Below are 13684 nucleotides of genomic sequence, written 5' to 3'. Positions count from 1 at the left end.
GAATTACTATTCACCGACTGCAGAAGCAGAAGCTCAGATTTGCCTGACTGATTGGGAGACGGTTTTGAGACTTTGCCCCTCCATCTATTCAATCATCCAATTAATTGGTGCAATCAATTGGACGCCCGGCGAGGGGACACAGGGGTCCTTTCTGCAGCAGGTGTTGCTGGCAACATCAGCTGGTGGTTTGGTACGGTCGGCCGGCCGGTGGCGTGGAGGCCGACGGTGTTTGTGCATGCGGGTCCGGGCAGGCGGAGCGTGACCCACGGCAACGATCGATGGTTGTCTCCTGGTGACCGATCACAGCGGATCAATCAGTGACACGGGATCAGTGACTGGCTGAAATGTCACCAGCTCCATAATTAAGACCTTCATTAAGCCACAGTTAACAGAGTGTCAGTCTGTTGCTCTCACCTCGACTCCTCACCGGCATCGTCCTCCTCCTCCTCCTCACACACACACGCACATCCCCCCACCTCCATCCTCTCCTCCATATGCTCTCCTCAATCCCTCTCAATCCCACCCTTCTCCCACTTGCCCTCTCTTGTTCGCTCTTTTCTTCATTACATTCAATACCCCTTTTCACCGTTTTTCCTGCTCTATACATTTGAAAGGCGAGGCGGCGAGGCACTGATGTGTGCACAATTTCATATAGGGGGTTTTGTTAAATAGCAAAGAGGACAATGATTGCGGAGAACTAAAGGAAAAAAATGGCATTTTCAGCAGCTTGTCTTTTGATGAATTATGAAAAGGTCGCCTAATCCCTTTCCGCGTCGTGTGCTCTCTCATTCATTGTTTTCTTTTCCCGGATATTATTCGCTTCCCTCTCGAAACCCTGTATTCCCCCTCGTCTCTGTCTCTCTGTCGGGCTCAGAATCTCGCACTACTCTGATGCTGCCTGCTCCTGTAATCCAGATTAGCCGGCGAGTGTGCTTAATCTTATCACTTCCCCAATCCGGCGTGGGTGTGTGCTTTTCCTGGTTTTGTGTGATAGGGGGAGAAGGAACGATAGACGGCAGGATTAGGGCAGATTCTGAGAGAGACTCGGAGAGAGAGAGAGAGAGAGAGAGAGACCGTAATGACACTCTGAACGTAATATCACACATATCGGTGTCAGGCCAGTCAGCTGGAGTGTAGAGGAGAGAAATTAGTGGGAAATCGTAGGAGGTTGGCGCGCAGGCCAAATTCACAAACATCCACATGCGCTCATATGTCACTATTACATCATATTACAGCATTTACAGCTGGGTTACTTTAAGTCAGTACATCAGTTTTTAAAACATTTTTTAAAGCAATTTACAGCACATCATTGCCACATTTACACAGACTTTTCCAGTTTTTCTTGTGTTGATGAGCACCAACCCTGTCCCGTATTTTAAAACCTGACCATCATGTTGGCCTCTGTCTCTCCAGATGAACCGTCCAATCCAAGTGAAGCCAGCGGACAGCGAGAGCAGAGGGGGTAAGAGACACCCGGAAAACACAAACACCTGTTCAAACACACCAAGAAACAACAAGCGTCTTAACAAGCGGTGACGATCTTAAAGTGATACCGCCAGAATCAAGGCCACAAATCAAGGAATCAATTCATCTCAATATGAAAGATTTGATCGTCCTCTCAACAGATTATTGTTTTAAAAAATTCAGGTACTTGTTGAAATGGATGTTAAAATGGATGTTTTCTTGCTGTCAAACTACACCAAAGCTGTTTGTGTCCCACATTGAAGATCCTTCTGTCTCAACATCTACCCAGTCACATTCAGACACTTCTCAGCATGTCATTGAGAATATAAGCTGTTGCCAATGACCTAAAGGATAAGTTCACCCAAAAATTAAAACTTACTGAATTAATTAATTTTAATTTTAATTTTGATTTTTTATTTTTTTAGGTGAACTTACCCTTTAAAGGATTGTGTTTTTGCACATTTCCTCTCATTCACCACGATTCGTACAGGCTGTTCTCTATCGTGGCCCATTTTTCCGAAGCAAACAATAGTTTCACGACTGCTGAAAGGTACGACAATCAATTTGCAAACTCGCTCGAGATATAGAAGTTATTCCATCACGCAGGCTGGAGTTTTTAATCCGTTGTTGCACGCTGACACGTCACAGTAGGAAAAGTGCAGGTGTAAATAATGAAAATGAATGATGGTTGAATTCCATCTAGGGTCCTCAGTGCTGTGCCTGCTGGCTCACTGCCACACTGACATGATTTACTGGGATGGGTAACACCTGTGCTTTTCCTGCTATGGCAAGTCAAAAAAAAAAATCTGTTGACGACCAGCCACCTAACCAGCTCACTGTCAACGTTTTAAGTTTTATTTTTGCCTCTGACAAACACCTGAAGAATTATGTTCTTGCTCTTTTACCCCAGTAAACTTATAATGTTCTTTGTTGTTGTGTTTCAATACATGTCACAGTTTGAGGAGGCTATTTGTCTTCAAACAATCAAATATGCCAGCAGCTCTTTATAGGAGAAATAGCCTAATTTGTATATTATATTTGTTTGGTATTTTGAAACCATAGCTTGTCAAGGATCGTCGGGGGCCCCCTCTAAAATCCAACACATGGCCACACCATGCAAGCTGACTTTTTTTTTTTTTTTACCAAAAACCCACATTTATACGACAATATCACCCAACACAAATGTAACCAAAAGAATAAGGATTAGGACACGTTTACTTGAATCTCAAGCTTTAAGTCTCTTGACTTACTAATCTGAGGAGTGGCACAAATGTTGAGAAAAACCTATGGCCACAATCGATGGATCTGTTTCTGCTTCGAGAATAGTCTGCAGGAATGTGTGTGATTTGTAGTAAGTGGGCTAAAAAACATGCAGAAACGCCGGTCTGATCCTTCACAGACGGGGACAGACGGAGCAGCTTCTCTGACAACACAGAGGGCGACAAACATTTGAGTCACCGCCAGATGCTGTTTGTTTGTTGTGACATTCGCGTTACTGCACTCTGGTGGCACTGTGAGGCATTACAAGCTGATGTCCCCCCGCCTGCCCTGCTTATTATCTTACCACACTGTTGTTGCTCCCTTGTTATTCATGCATGTACGGTGACATGGCACTTCTCCCTTCTCCCCTCCTTTTTTTTTTTTTTCTTCACTGCCTGCATCACCCCCTCCCATGACTACACTTTTCCCTTACTCACATTATCCTCCCATGATCCTGTTCTCTTTCCCCCCATCTTGGTGATATCCTTCCCCTTAGAAGACAGGAAGCTGTTTGTGGGCATGCTAGGAAAGCAGCAGACGGACACCGATGTGAGAAAGATGTTCGAGCCGTTCGGCAGCATAGAGGAGTGCACGGTGCTGCGTGGGCCCGACGGCACCAGCAAAGGTAAACGGAGGATCACGTCTGAGAATACTGGTTTAATCCTACATGCAGAAACACAAAATACCTGACAAAACAACAAATCAAGTCGAATCAGAGCTGTAGCGATAAGTCGATTAATCATTTATTCGACCAATGAACATCAAACAGCAACTGTTTGTATAACTGATTAATCATTTCAGTCATTTTTCAAGCCAAAAGGTCAAATATTTGCTGGTTTCAGTTCCTTAAATGTTAAGATTTGCAGCTTTTCTTTGTCAGTTTTTTGATGATGAGTTTACACCAGTAAAGAGTCTGTAACCTGGCCATTCATGTATTCATATGTATAACTTATTGTCATGATCAGGCATAAAAAGGACACAAACACAAGACACAGAGGCAGGTTAAAAAACAGTCCAGAATCCAAGCAATAAAACAGCTGATGGCAAAAAAAAATATGGCAACAACAAGGCAGACAATATAGAAACCAAGAAAGAGTAACAGAATAAAGGGCAAACCACCAGGAATAGACACAAGAAATGCAGACAAACCAATGATGACTGAAGGAAAAACACAGACTTAAAAACACAAGGGAGGATTAACTAATGAAAAAGACAAAGACAGGAAGTGGAAATTAAAACATATCAAATGAGGATATAATCTACAAAATAAAAAACAAATTGATCTAAAATGTCCAACAGGTGAATGGATGCATTAAGATCTAACCACTGACTGTATAACGTACAGATGGAGCATCCTGAAAAAGTGAAGCCAGTGCGGATGTGCCTTAAACCTGGATCATTCTAATTCCCAGCGGGGGTTTAATTCACTGCTTTAAAAAAGAAGTTAATTGTATGTAAGCTTATGAGAAAATGATCCGACTTCGCCCTTGATTTATTAGCTGAGTTCACAATTTCCTAATGAGTTTATGGTCTCCATCACTGGATTCACAGCTTCGTCAATACAGTGCAGTGCTCATCTTGTAAATCATGGTCCCACTTAGAGTAAAATTGAATAGAGTTGAAGCATGGGTGTGATTGTTGGCACGGCTACTGTAAGATATTGTATCCATCCCTGTCCTCTTCAAATGGCGACGGCCGTAATGCGAGTCGATGTATGACATCTGACACATCGTCTTTATACTGTAATCTGAAGGCCTTAAATCCATATTTGTCCCAGTGAAATGAAATATCAGTGCTGGGACAATTTTTGGTACTTAAGAAAGGAATAATTGAAAATGGAGTCCAGATCAGGGCCATTAAAGTGACGCTGACTGTGTTTAAGTGTTTGTCATTTTTTCCAGCCCTGAGAATTAAGCCTCCTCCAGCACATTAGCGCCACGTGAATGTAAATTACCATTGTTGCTAACAACAATGCTAATGGTATTTGCCGTGTAAATCAAAGTCCGGCGACAGTTCAAACACAGATGCGAGATTTTTCTGCGTTTGTTGCATGAGGCATGACTAATGGTGCAATAGGTTTTATGGGTCATGGCTAATGATGCGTTTGGTGGTTTACGGACTGTGATTGATGAAGCAATGAATGTCTTGTGGACCATGTTTAATGATGCCACCGTAACTGATGAAGCACTAGATGTACAACAGCTCCTAATGTATTTTTAAAGGGAAGCAGTTTCTGTACACCGTGTGTGTGTGTGTGTGTGTGTGTGTCTGAGGCCACGTTTAATGGTGTGTCATTTCATGTAGGGTGTGCATTTGTAAAGTACCAGAGCAACGCAGAGGCCCAGGCTGCCATCAATGCTCTGCATGGGAGTCGTACTTTACCGGTGAGTCGTCCCCCCGATCCCCCCCTTACACACACACACACACGTGCACACACACACACACGCACACACACACACACACACACACACATACACACACATACACACAGGCAGAGAAACACACGTGGTCACACGTGTACTCAAACATTTACACATTTATAGATGCTCCAAATCCAGTCATTTAGACACTCAACGCGGTGACTCAGCTTGTAGTCACCACTTCTCCCTTTTCTGTCCCCCTCCTCCACACACACACACACACACACACACACACACACAAAATCTGGGACAAAATGTTTGTAAAATGTGGTGATCTTTTTTCAGCGGCTCGTCATTTGTACCGGGGATTACTGAAATTTAAAGGGGGCTATTTTTCCTCTTAATTGTAATGCTATTTATCCCTTTTGTTGCTTTGTTTTTTCGGAGATATCAGATGTAGAGATGTCTGCCATCTCTCGAATATATTGGAAATAGATGGCACTCAGCTTGCGGTGCTCAAAGTGCCAACAAAAATAAAAATCAGCAGCGATGTCTCTTCCCAGAAATCATGACGTGGTTACTCAACATTGCTGTACTTGTTGTGAGCAGGAACTATGTTCTTCCTGTATCTGCGCACAGAATAAAAAAATATATATATATATATATCATATAAATTATATATATATATATATATATATATATATATATTTTCGTAACATAATAGTTCTAAAAGCTTGCACACAAAGAAGTGTTTTAAGGAGAGATGTACAAGCAGAAGAAGCTGTATCTATCGATTAATGTTTACACTGTCAGGAGCACAGGTCTCTAATCCACGTTGCGATTTCTCCAAAACTCAACACCAAAACAAGTTGGATGCAGAGCACAACAGATAAGACGAAAAGGTTTTACTTTGAGGGTGAACTGTCCCTTTTTTACAGATTTTTAGGACAATTTATATATATATTTTTTATGTTATTTTTACATTATCTCTGATTGTGTGTTTAAAGCTACATGTTTTTTCATTACAACCTCTTTTCGATTAATTTTGTGTGTTTTTAAGTACTTGCCTGCCTATTTGACGGCAGACAGTATAGAACTGATAAGAAATGAGGGGATCTAAATGGAGGGATGACTTGCAGCAAGGGTCCCCGGTCAGAACGGAAGTGGTAATATTCTGCCTGAGACTGATGTGAAAAGCATCAGGCAGACGGAGTTATGAGTTTGAGTTTTTTCCATTTCCTCCTCCAGGGCGCCTCGTCCAGCCTGGTGGTGAAGTTTGCTGATTCAGAGAAGGAGCGAGGGCTCCGGCGGATGCAGCAGGTGGCCTCTCAGCTGGGAGTCATCAGTCCCATGACCCTGCACCTTGGGGCTTACAACGCCTACACACAGGCCGTGAGTAGCACACTCAGACACACAGACACAGTTTTTAAGCAACACATTCTCACTCTCATCGCAAGGACACTTCACTGGCCGCAGGGGATTGTTGTTTACATGACCCTTTTAAAATGAATGAAAAATAAAAACCCTCGCAGCGAGAGCATTCATTCTTTTCTTTGCACTCGAGCGCTGAGGCTTCTGTCTTCACACTCATCACGTTCTGCATGTGCGATGAAGTCATTACATGACACGACACGCGGTGCAAAAACGTGGCGACAACATGCAGTGACGGATGGGAAGCAGAGAAGCAGGTTGATATCTGTCAGAGAGACAAATGTTAAATCTTTTAGCCGGGGTCGTACAGATTCTAGGGATGTGAATCATTTGAATATGACATCACAATAAGCAGAAATATATATTTGGCCACTGGCGGATGATTTCTTCTGTTATTAATATCAACAATGAAATACTGAGTAGACAGGGTTGTGTTTTTAGCTTTTGTCGATGGTCCGTGAAGAACACTTAGGTGATCGGTGGCTGGTCCACAACAAAACATGCACACAAAAAGTAAGGAAGTCCTGATCGGATTTTACCCTGACGCTGATGTTTCAAGAAGTGAAAAGTATTTTCACTCAAAGTAAGACAAGATTTTTAAAAAATGACTGATACGTTCCACGTGTGTCTAATGGGAGAATTTTCTTGTCACAGCGGCAGTTTTAACTTGAAAAATTGTTATTTACAGTGTTGAGTAAAGCCACATTACTGCCCTCGTCACTGCTAATTGACCGTTTTACTGCAAATGGTTTAAGATTTGGCTCATTTCACAGTTCACAGTTGCTCAATTGGTGGTGCTTAAGAAGGCCTGACAACATCTTTACTCGTGATGGATGCGTTGATTTATTGCCACGATGTGTAAGTCAGTTAAAAAGTTAAAACAAAAACCCAAAACGGAATAGCTTACTGAGAGCGGCAGAGGCTCGATTTAATATAATCATTACCCCGATTTGGCCTCAGTGACTGACTGTGAAGGTCATGACGCGTCTGAACAGGTCCGCTGAGCAAAAAGCGAGTGAGTCACCAAGGACGCCTAGTCTGAGTTACACTGCAGTGTGCAGAGACGTGGCCTTTAACTATATTGACTCCTCATTGAGGTTCAGACTGGAGCCACTGCAATTATATTAAATGAGTTCGATTTTTATGACTGCGTTCTTTGAGCTAGTTAATAATGGAAATCTGAAAGTGTGTCCGTCTACAATTGTGTTTTCGCTTTTCAGTCTTCTGGTGTTTCTCTGCTTACAGGAACACACAATATAAAACACAAAACAGATCTATCTTAACGTACTCACCACACAACCTCTCTCTCTCTCTCTGTCCGTCTCCGTCCTCCAGTTAATGCAGCAGCAGGCCCTGGTGGCGCAGTCGGCCTACCTATCTCCTGTTGCCACGGTGGCGGCGGTTCAGATGCAGCAGCTCGCCGCCCTCAACCCCAGCAGCATCATTGCCACGCCGATCGCATCCATCACCCCCTCCTCAGGTAATGAGAGGCAGAGATGTCTGGACCCGGCCGGCCTTGATTAGATTTCTGCTTGAAATATGAGGACAGATACACAAGGAGCGGTGGACCAAAAAGGGCAAAATAACAAACATCTGTTTTGTAGGTCTTTTCCTTTTCTTATTTCAGTCTGTCACGATGTTAGCTTTTAAATTTAAAAGGCAGAGGAGACGGTGAAACGGTGAGTGAGTAAGAGAAGCTCCATCCTTCAAGCACTTGAATATCTTACAGGCAGGGCGATACTGAGGACTCCGAACATTTGTTTTCATAGTTGAAACAGTTGAAAAAGACTTAGTATTTCTCTCTGTTGTAAAATTATGTAATGTATCTTTGACACTTAACTTACGTAAAAGTAGAGGTACAGGCTCTGAAATGTGCTCAAAGTATAAAAGTAAGAAGACTTTTTTTCTGAAGGACACGTCGACCGTACTTTTCTGTGCAAAGCTAACTGAACCTCACGTCACATTAATATTATTCAAAGACTATTAAACTTAAAGGTAGACTGAGTAAGATTTGTCCAAGCTTTTCATAAGCGCAAAAGAAAGACAGTTAATTGCTGAGTCCCATTCCCAGATTGTCAAGTAACGACATTTTGGGCTGGTAAAGCGTCACAGTATTTCGTCGAGACATTCCCATCGGCCTCATCTGGATTGCGCGTTAGTACTCATCAGCAAATGTTAGCATCTTAAACGGCGAACATTACCGGCTTAAAGGTGCTCTGTAGAGTTTCAGTTCTATTTCAAATGAATGTTCACCACCACATCGAATGGTGTGAGGCCAACTAAAGTGCTGGATGCATTTCCTTCCTTCCTCTCCTTACCCTGTTGCTGCGTTACCACCAGCTGTAGATCAGCGCAATAAAGTGAAACCTTCTAAAGTAAAAGGGGATCCTGTCACCCATATGCACGCGTGCATCATAAATTAATGCTGCTTCCTGTTAATAAGGTCAAAAACCCCTCAGGGTGCCTTTAACATCAGCATGTTAGCATTGTCTTTGTGGGCACATTGTTATCGTGGCATTTAGCTGAAAGCACCGCTGTGCCATTGAGCAGCCTGACAGCGCCATTAGCCAGGCTGCAGACTTTAACTCTTGTAATGTATAAAAGACCGAAGGAGTCACGCTCCAGAAATGGAAAACTGATTGAGGAGTGTGTTAATGTACTTGTCAGTTCAGCACAAAACTGCACGTCGCTCATCTTTGTCTTCAAATGTGTGCAGGTACCAGCACTCCACCCTCCATCACAGCCACACCTGTCCCTGCTCTGCCTCCCCCGCTCACCGTGAACAGCTACGCCTCTGTGCCGGCTCCACCCAACGGCCAGTCGGCGACCGAAGCCCTCTACACCAACGGAGTTCATGCCTATCAAGGTAGCGCCGCACAACATCCCTCAAAGCAGCAGAAAAGAATAAAAGACACAGATTCGTGGGACTTCCTGTTGTTGATGTGCAGCAGCAACAATCTAATTAAGAGGAACTGAAATGAAACTAAAGCACTGGATGTTATTTGGAGCGTGCTCATGTGCCCCAAATAGCATTTTCGGGTTGTGTTTTTTGCATGTGTCTGTGTGCGTTTAGCAGTTAGAGACATTGTGTTTGCTCTGCCACAGCTCAGAGTCCTGTCCTGGACCCCCTGCAGCAAGCATATACAGGCATGCAGCACTACACAGGTGAGCCTCCACCTGTGTTCAGTGTCGTTGATGTAACGCCATAAACTGACAGTTATTTCTAGAAATGAATTGCTGTGTACCGGTGTTACTGCTGCTAATGATAATAATGTGCAATTACTATTTAAAGTGTCTTGTTTCCGTATGGAAGCCCTTAACAGTCATGGGTCAAACATGTTATTCCCTCCGTTTTTCCCTGTGATGACAAGTTTAATTTTATTTGTTTTCTCGAGATCAGTGGCTATTTGTGTCATTATCACAGAATAACAAATGTTGTTGTGCTGCCATAGCACAATCATTTTCTCACCATCTCACGAAAACAAACTTTGTTTATGCCATTATCAGGGAATAACAAATGTTGTTAGCCCGAGATAACAAGTTATTCAATCGTAAGATTCATAAGAATGGACCATAACATAGACTCTGCTCTGTGGGGGGGGTTTCAAATCAAACAATATTCACTTTTTATGATATCTTTTATTTATTTATTTATTTATTTACTCCTTGGCCTGACATTTTCAGCTTAAATCAGTTGCTACACTTTTTTCAGATGAACTTAGGATAACAATGCTTGTTTTCCTGAGAAAAAATGATAATGACATAAATTACTTGTGATCTCGGAGAAAACAAATAAAATATAACTCAATATTGCAGGAAAACTGAGGAAAAAACATGTTCCACCTGTGATTGCCAAGGGCCTCCATAGATTTCAGATATAAATACAAGCACGTAATCTTCTGTATGTTCTTTTTGGGTACATTTTACAGAGAATATGAGCACTTGACCTCGACATTTTAAGCTTTCAGGTTCCTAGAAATCACCTTTCCATCCGTGTAACTAGAATGCAAAACAGTTTTATGTAACGTAATGAAATGCAGCTACATTACCTTTGCTCTCCAACACTGCATGTGTGAAGTAGAAAATGTACATCCCGAGTAAAAACATGCACATACATTACAAATGTAAATAACCCACAGCCCTATAGATATGAGTCACGCATCGCAAAATATATGCAGAACATCTCCCGGTTTTAGCAAATCTGTAGGTGGGAATGCCGCTCCTTCAGATGTTGTTTTGAGGGGAAAAATATCTGATTAGTTTGCAGTCTGTGCCTGCCTCACCGCTGCACTCTGCTCACCTGCTCCTCCTCCTCCTCTCCATCAGCTACCTACCCCGCTGCCTACGGCCTGGTGGGACAGCCGTTCCCCCACCAGCCCACACTGGTGGCCCAGCAGCCGCAGCAGCCGCAGCAGCTGCAGCAGCGAGAAGGTAAGCTCAAAGAGCTCAAAGTGCGATGATCATATCTTACAGGAACATTCCGGTGGTTTAAGCTTACTGATCACAAATCACAATCACTTCACACCGCAGATAACATTTGTGCAAACACGGCAGCCACACTGCAAACTTTCAGAGCTTGAATTACATAATTTATCAGATAGCGTCTGCATTGATCTTCGTTAAAACTAGCCGCAACCGAGGATTGTTTTCATTGCCGACCAGTCTGTTCAGTATTTGTTTGATTTCTCTGTAAATGTCTGACATTTTAGAGGTATCATGATTTTCCAGAGCCCGATTTTCAGTCTTTAAATCTCAGTCTTTAAACATGATATTCGATTTACAATGAAAAGTTGCGTGAAACTTGAGAGAAACAGAAAGTCCTCATATTTGAGTAGCTGTACCCAGACAATATGAAGTTATTCTTTGCTGCAGCTACTTAAATTATCAAATCAACAATCAGAATTGTTGAAGGTAATTGTTTCAGCTCTTGTCAAAACTACATTATTGTACTGCCAACTTTCTCAAGATTGCAGTGCAGACAAATCATCTGTACTTGAACTGCATTACCAAGCAACAATAAAGCAGCGCTGACAAAAATAAAAAGCCTGCGTGATGTTTGCTGTGCAGTCTTAGACAACAGTCTGATAACTGGAACATCCTGAAAGTGCCAAATTAATAATAGTAAAACATTTTCTTTGTGTGTGCCAAACCAGAACTCACTCAGACTTGGACTTAATTCAATCTATTTTAAGACAAATGATATCACTGGTATAGCCAATATGTTGTAACAACTATTCTCCAGTCATTTCATTTTCCTCTCCATCTGGTGAGCCCTGGAAATTAATTCACGACTCTGCGTGGGTCCCGACCTGCAGGTTGAGAGCAAATGCACAAGACAATGGTCAGCAAAAATCTGCAATTAAAACAATTAAGAAACTTTGTAAACAAGCTGGAATGGTCCTTTAAATAGATCTGCGTTCTTGCCCTCAGAATGGCTTAAATATAAATAATGATATGTTATTTTTTTCTGCATTTAAATGTGGAGGTGTTATAGCAATGTTGTTAGCACTGAGCTATGTCTACATACCTTGTGGGAAATATGCATATTTGCTTTTCTTTGCTGAGTGATTGATGAGAATGATGTAAAGATGTAGCTGCAGCAAGTAGCTTAGCTTAGCACAAAGACTGGAAACGGGGGAAACAGCTAGCCTTGCTGTGTCCAAAGGTTGAAAGAATCTACCTTCCTCTTAAACTCACTGATTAGCGCTGGTACACAGTTACTGCATGTTAAATCTGTTTCCCATTTTTATGCTAAGCTAAGCTAACCAGCTGCTGGCTGTTGCTATTAACTGTATAACATGAGAGTGCTATCAATCAAAAACTCAAGAAAAGAACAAAAATATCAAACTTTTGGCTAAAACTGCTTTTAATTTTGGATTTCCTGTCTATACATAAATACTATTATAAATAAAAAAGCATAAAAAGCCCTCTACAAATAATTTACAACAATTGCTGCACATTATGTCACTCACACTAACTCAACTTCAGGTGTTTTGGAGTGTTTCCCTCATCTCTGCAGTTCTCCCTGGTTGCCTAACATGTCTGGTCTTGTCTCGTCACGCCGCCTCCGTGTCGTCGTGGCTCCTCTCTATTTGCACACAGGTCCCGAGGGCTGCAACATCTTCATCTACCACCTGCCACAGGAGTTCACCGACTCTGAGATACTGCAGATGTTCCTGCCCTTTGGAAACGTCATCTCTGCAAAGGTCTTTGTGGACCGTGCCACCAACCAGAGTAAATGCTTTGGTGAGTCGCTGTGATGGTTATTGTCGCCTTGGGAGACTATCTGTCTTCTGTGAGAGATAAGTGACACCATCACCTCTTTCCTCCTCAGGTTTCGTGAGCTTTGACAACCCGTCCAGCGCCCAGACTGCCATCCAAGCCATGAACGGCTTCCAGATCGGCATGAAGAGACTGAAGGTGCAGCTGAAGAGGCCCAAGGATGCCAACAGGCCTTACTGAAGGAGGTGAGTTATCGTGTATTGACCTATTAGAGGAGACGGGGGGAGGGCTTGGGGAGGGCTGATAGACAGCTGGAAATGTGCCTGGAAGTTAAAGAGACAGAGTGGATGTAATTGGGGGCCCAGTGCTTAAATGGCTGTCTTTCATGTGGAACTGAAGAAGTCAATAACCCTACAGTAGATTAACTTCAATGAGGTGGCAGCTCTCTGAAAAAATACCATCAATTTAAAAACATTGTGCAACAGTGTCTCCTTCTGTTCTTTGCTCTCTGTGTGTGTTTGGGGGGGGGGCATTTTTAAAACAGAGAAGTTCAAATATTCTGTCTAACCAGTGTTCTGTCGCAGGGTTGAATGCCAACTACTGCTCGTCATTAATTTTTTGTTTTTACTTTTTATTTATTGTTTTTGTGCTGTGCCATATGCCATTTTTCCTGAAAAAAACATCACACCACTCTCAAGACTGTCCCGTCCGTACATATATCGTGGAGACCTGCGTCGCTAAAAAACCTCCCCCCCTCTCCTTCTCACTGCGTTGTAAGTTAATTGGCCTGTGTTGGTTGCTGTGGCGATATTGCCTGTGATGGTTGCCATTAGCAAATTTTTATTTTTGGGCCGTTGCCTTGATTCACCATGCTCCAACTGCATGGCGGGTTACTGTGGCGACCATGAACTGTGTTTGGTGCGTTGTGAGTTTCCTCTTATTATTTT

General features: G+C 42.6%; 1 protein-coding gene across 4 annotated transcripts in view; it reads left to right on the top strand.

Moving 5' to 3' along the window:
* The window catches only part of celf3a (cugbp, Elav-like family member 3a), a 32489-nt gene that overhangs the window by 15795 nt on the left and 3010 nt on the right, over positions 1-13684 (top strand). Inside the window, exons 4-14 of one of the 4 annotated variants that reach the window (XR_005074422.1) lie at positions 1414-1462; positions 3221-3349; positions 5029-5108; positions 6333-6476; positions 7851-7995; positions 9232-9381; positions 9621-9680; positions 10842-10946; positions 12618-12761; positions 12850-12982; positions 13436-13510. Coding sequence is in view for 3 of the 4 variants with exons in the window: in XM_037094133.1 (XP_036950028.1) it covers positions 1414-1462; positions 3221-3349; positions 5029-5108; positions 6333-6476; positions 7851-7995; positions 9232-9381; positions 9621-9680; positions 10842-10946; positions 12618-12761; positions 12850-12977 (1134 nt within the window). In the remaining variant the exon portion in view is untranslated. Of the gene's footprint in view, positions 1-1413; positions 1463-3220; positions 3350-5028; positions 5109-6332; positions 6477-7850; positions 7996-9231; positions 9382-9620; positions 9681-10841; positions 10947-12617; positions 12762-12849; positions 12983-13435; positions 13512-13684 lie in introns of those variants that run through there. The other 3 variants (XM_037094133.1, XM_037094134.1, XM_037094132.1) reach the window with 3 other exon arrangements.

The sequence above is a fragment of the Acanthopagrus latus genome, chromosome 3, assembly GCF_904848185.1.
Source record: "Acanthopagrus latus isolate v.2019 chromosome 3, fAcaLat1.1, whole genome shotgun sequence".
In the NCBI taxonomy this organism is placed as follows: domain Eukaryota; kingdom Metazoa; phylum Chordata; class Actinopteri; order Spariformes; family Sparidae; genus Acanthopagrus; species Acanthopagrus latus.
Note: the sequence above shows the minus strand (reverse complement) of the source record. Positions and strands in the feature narration are given on the sequence as shown.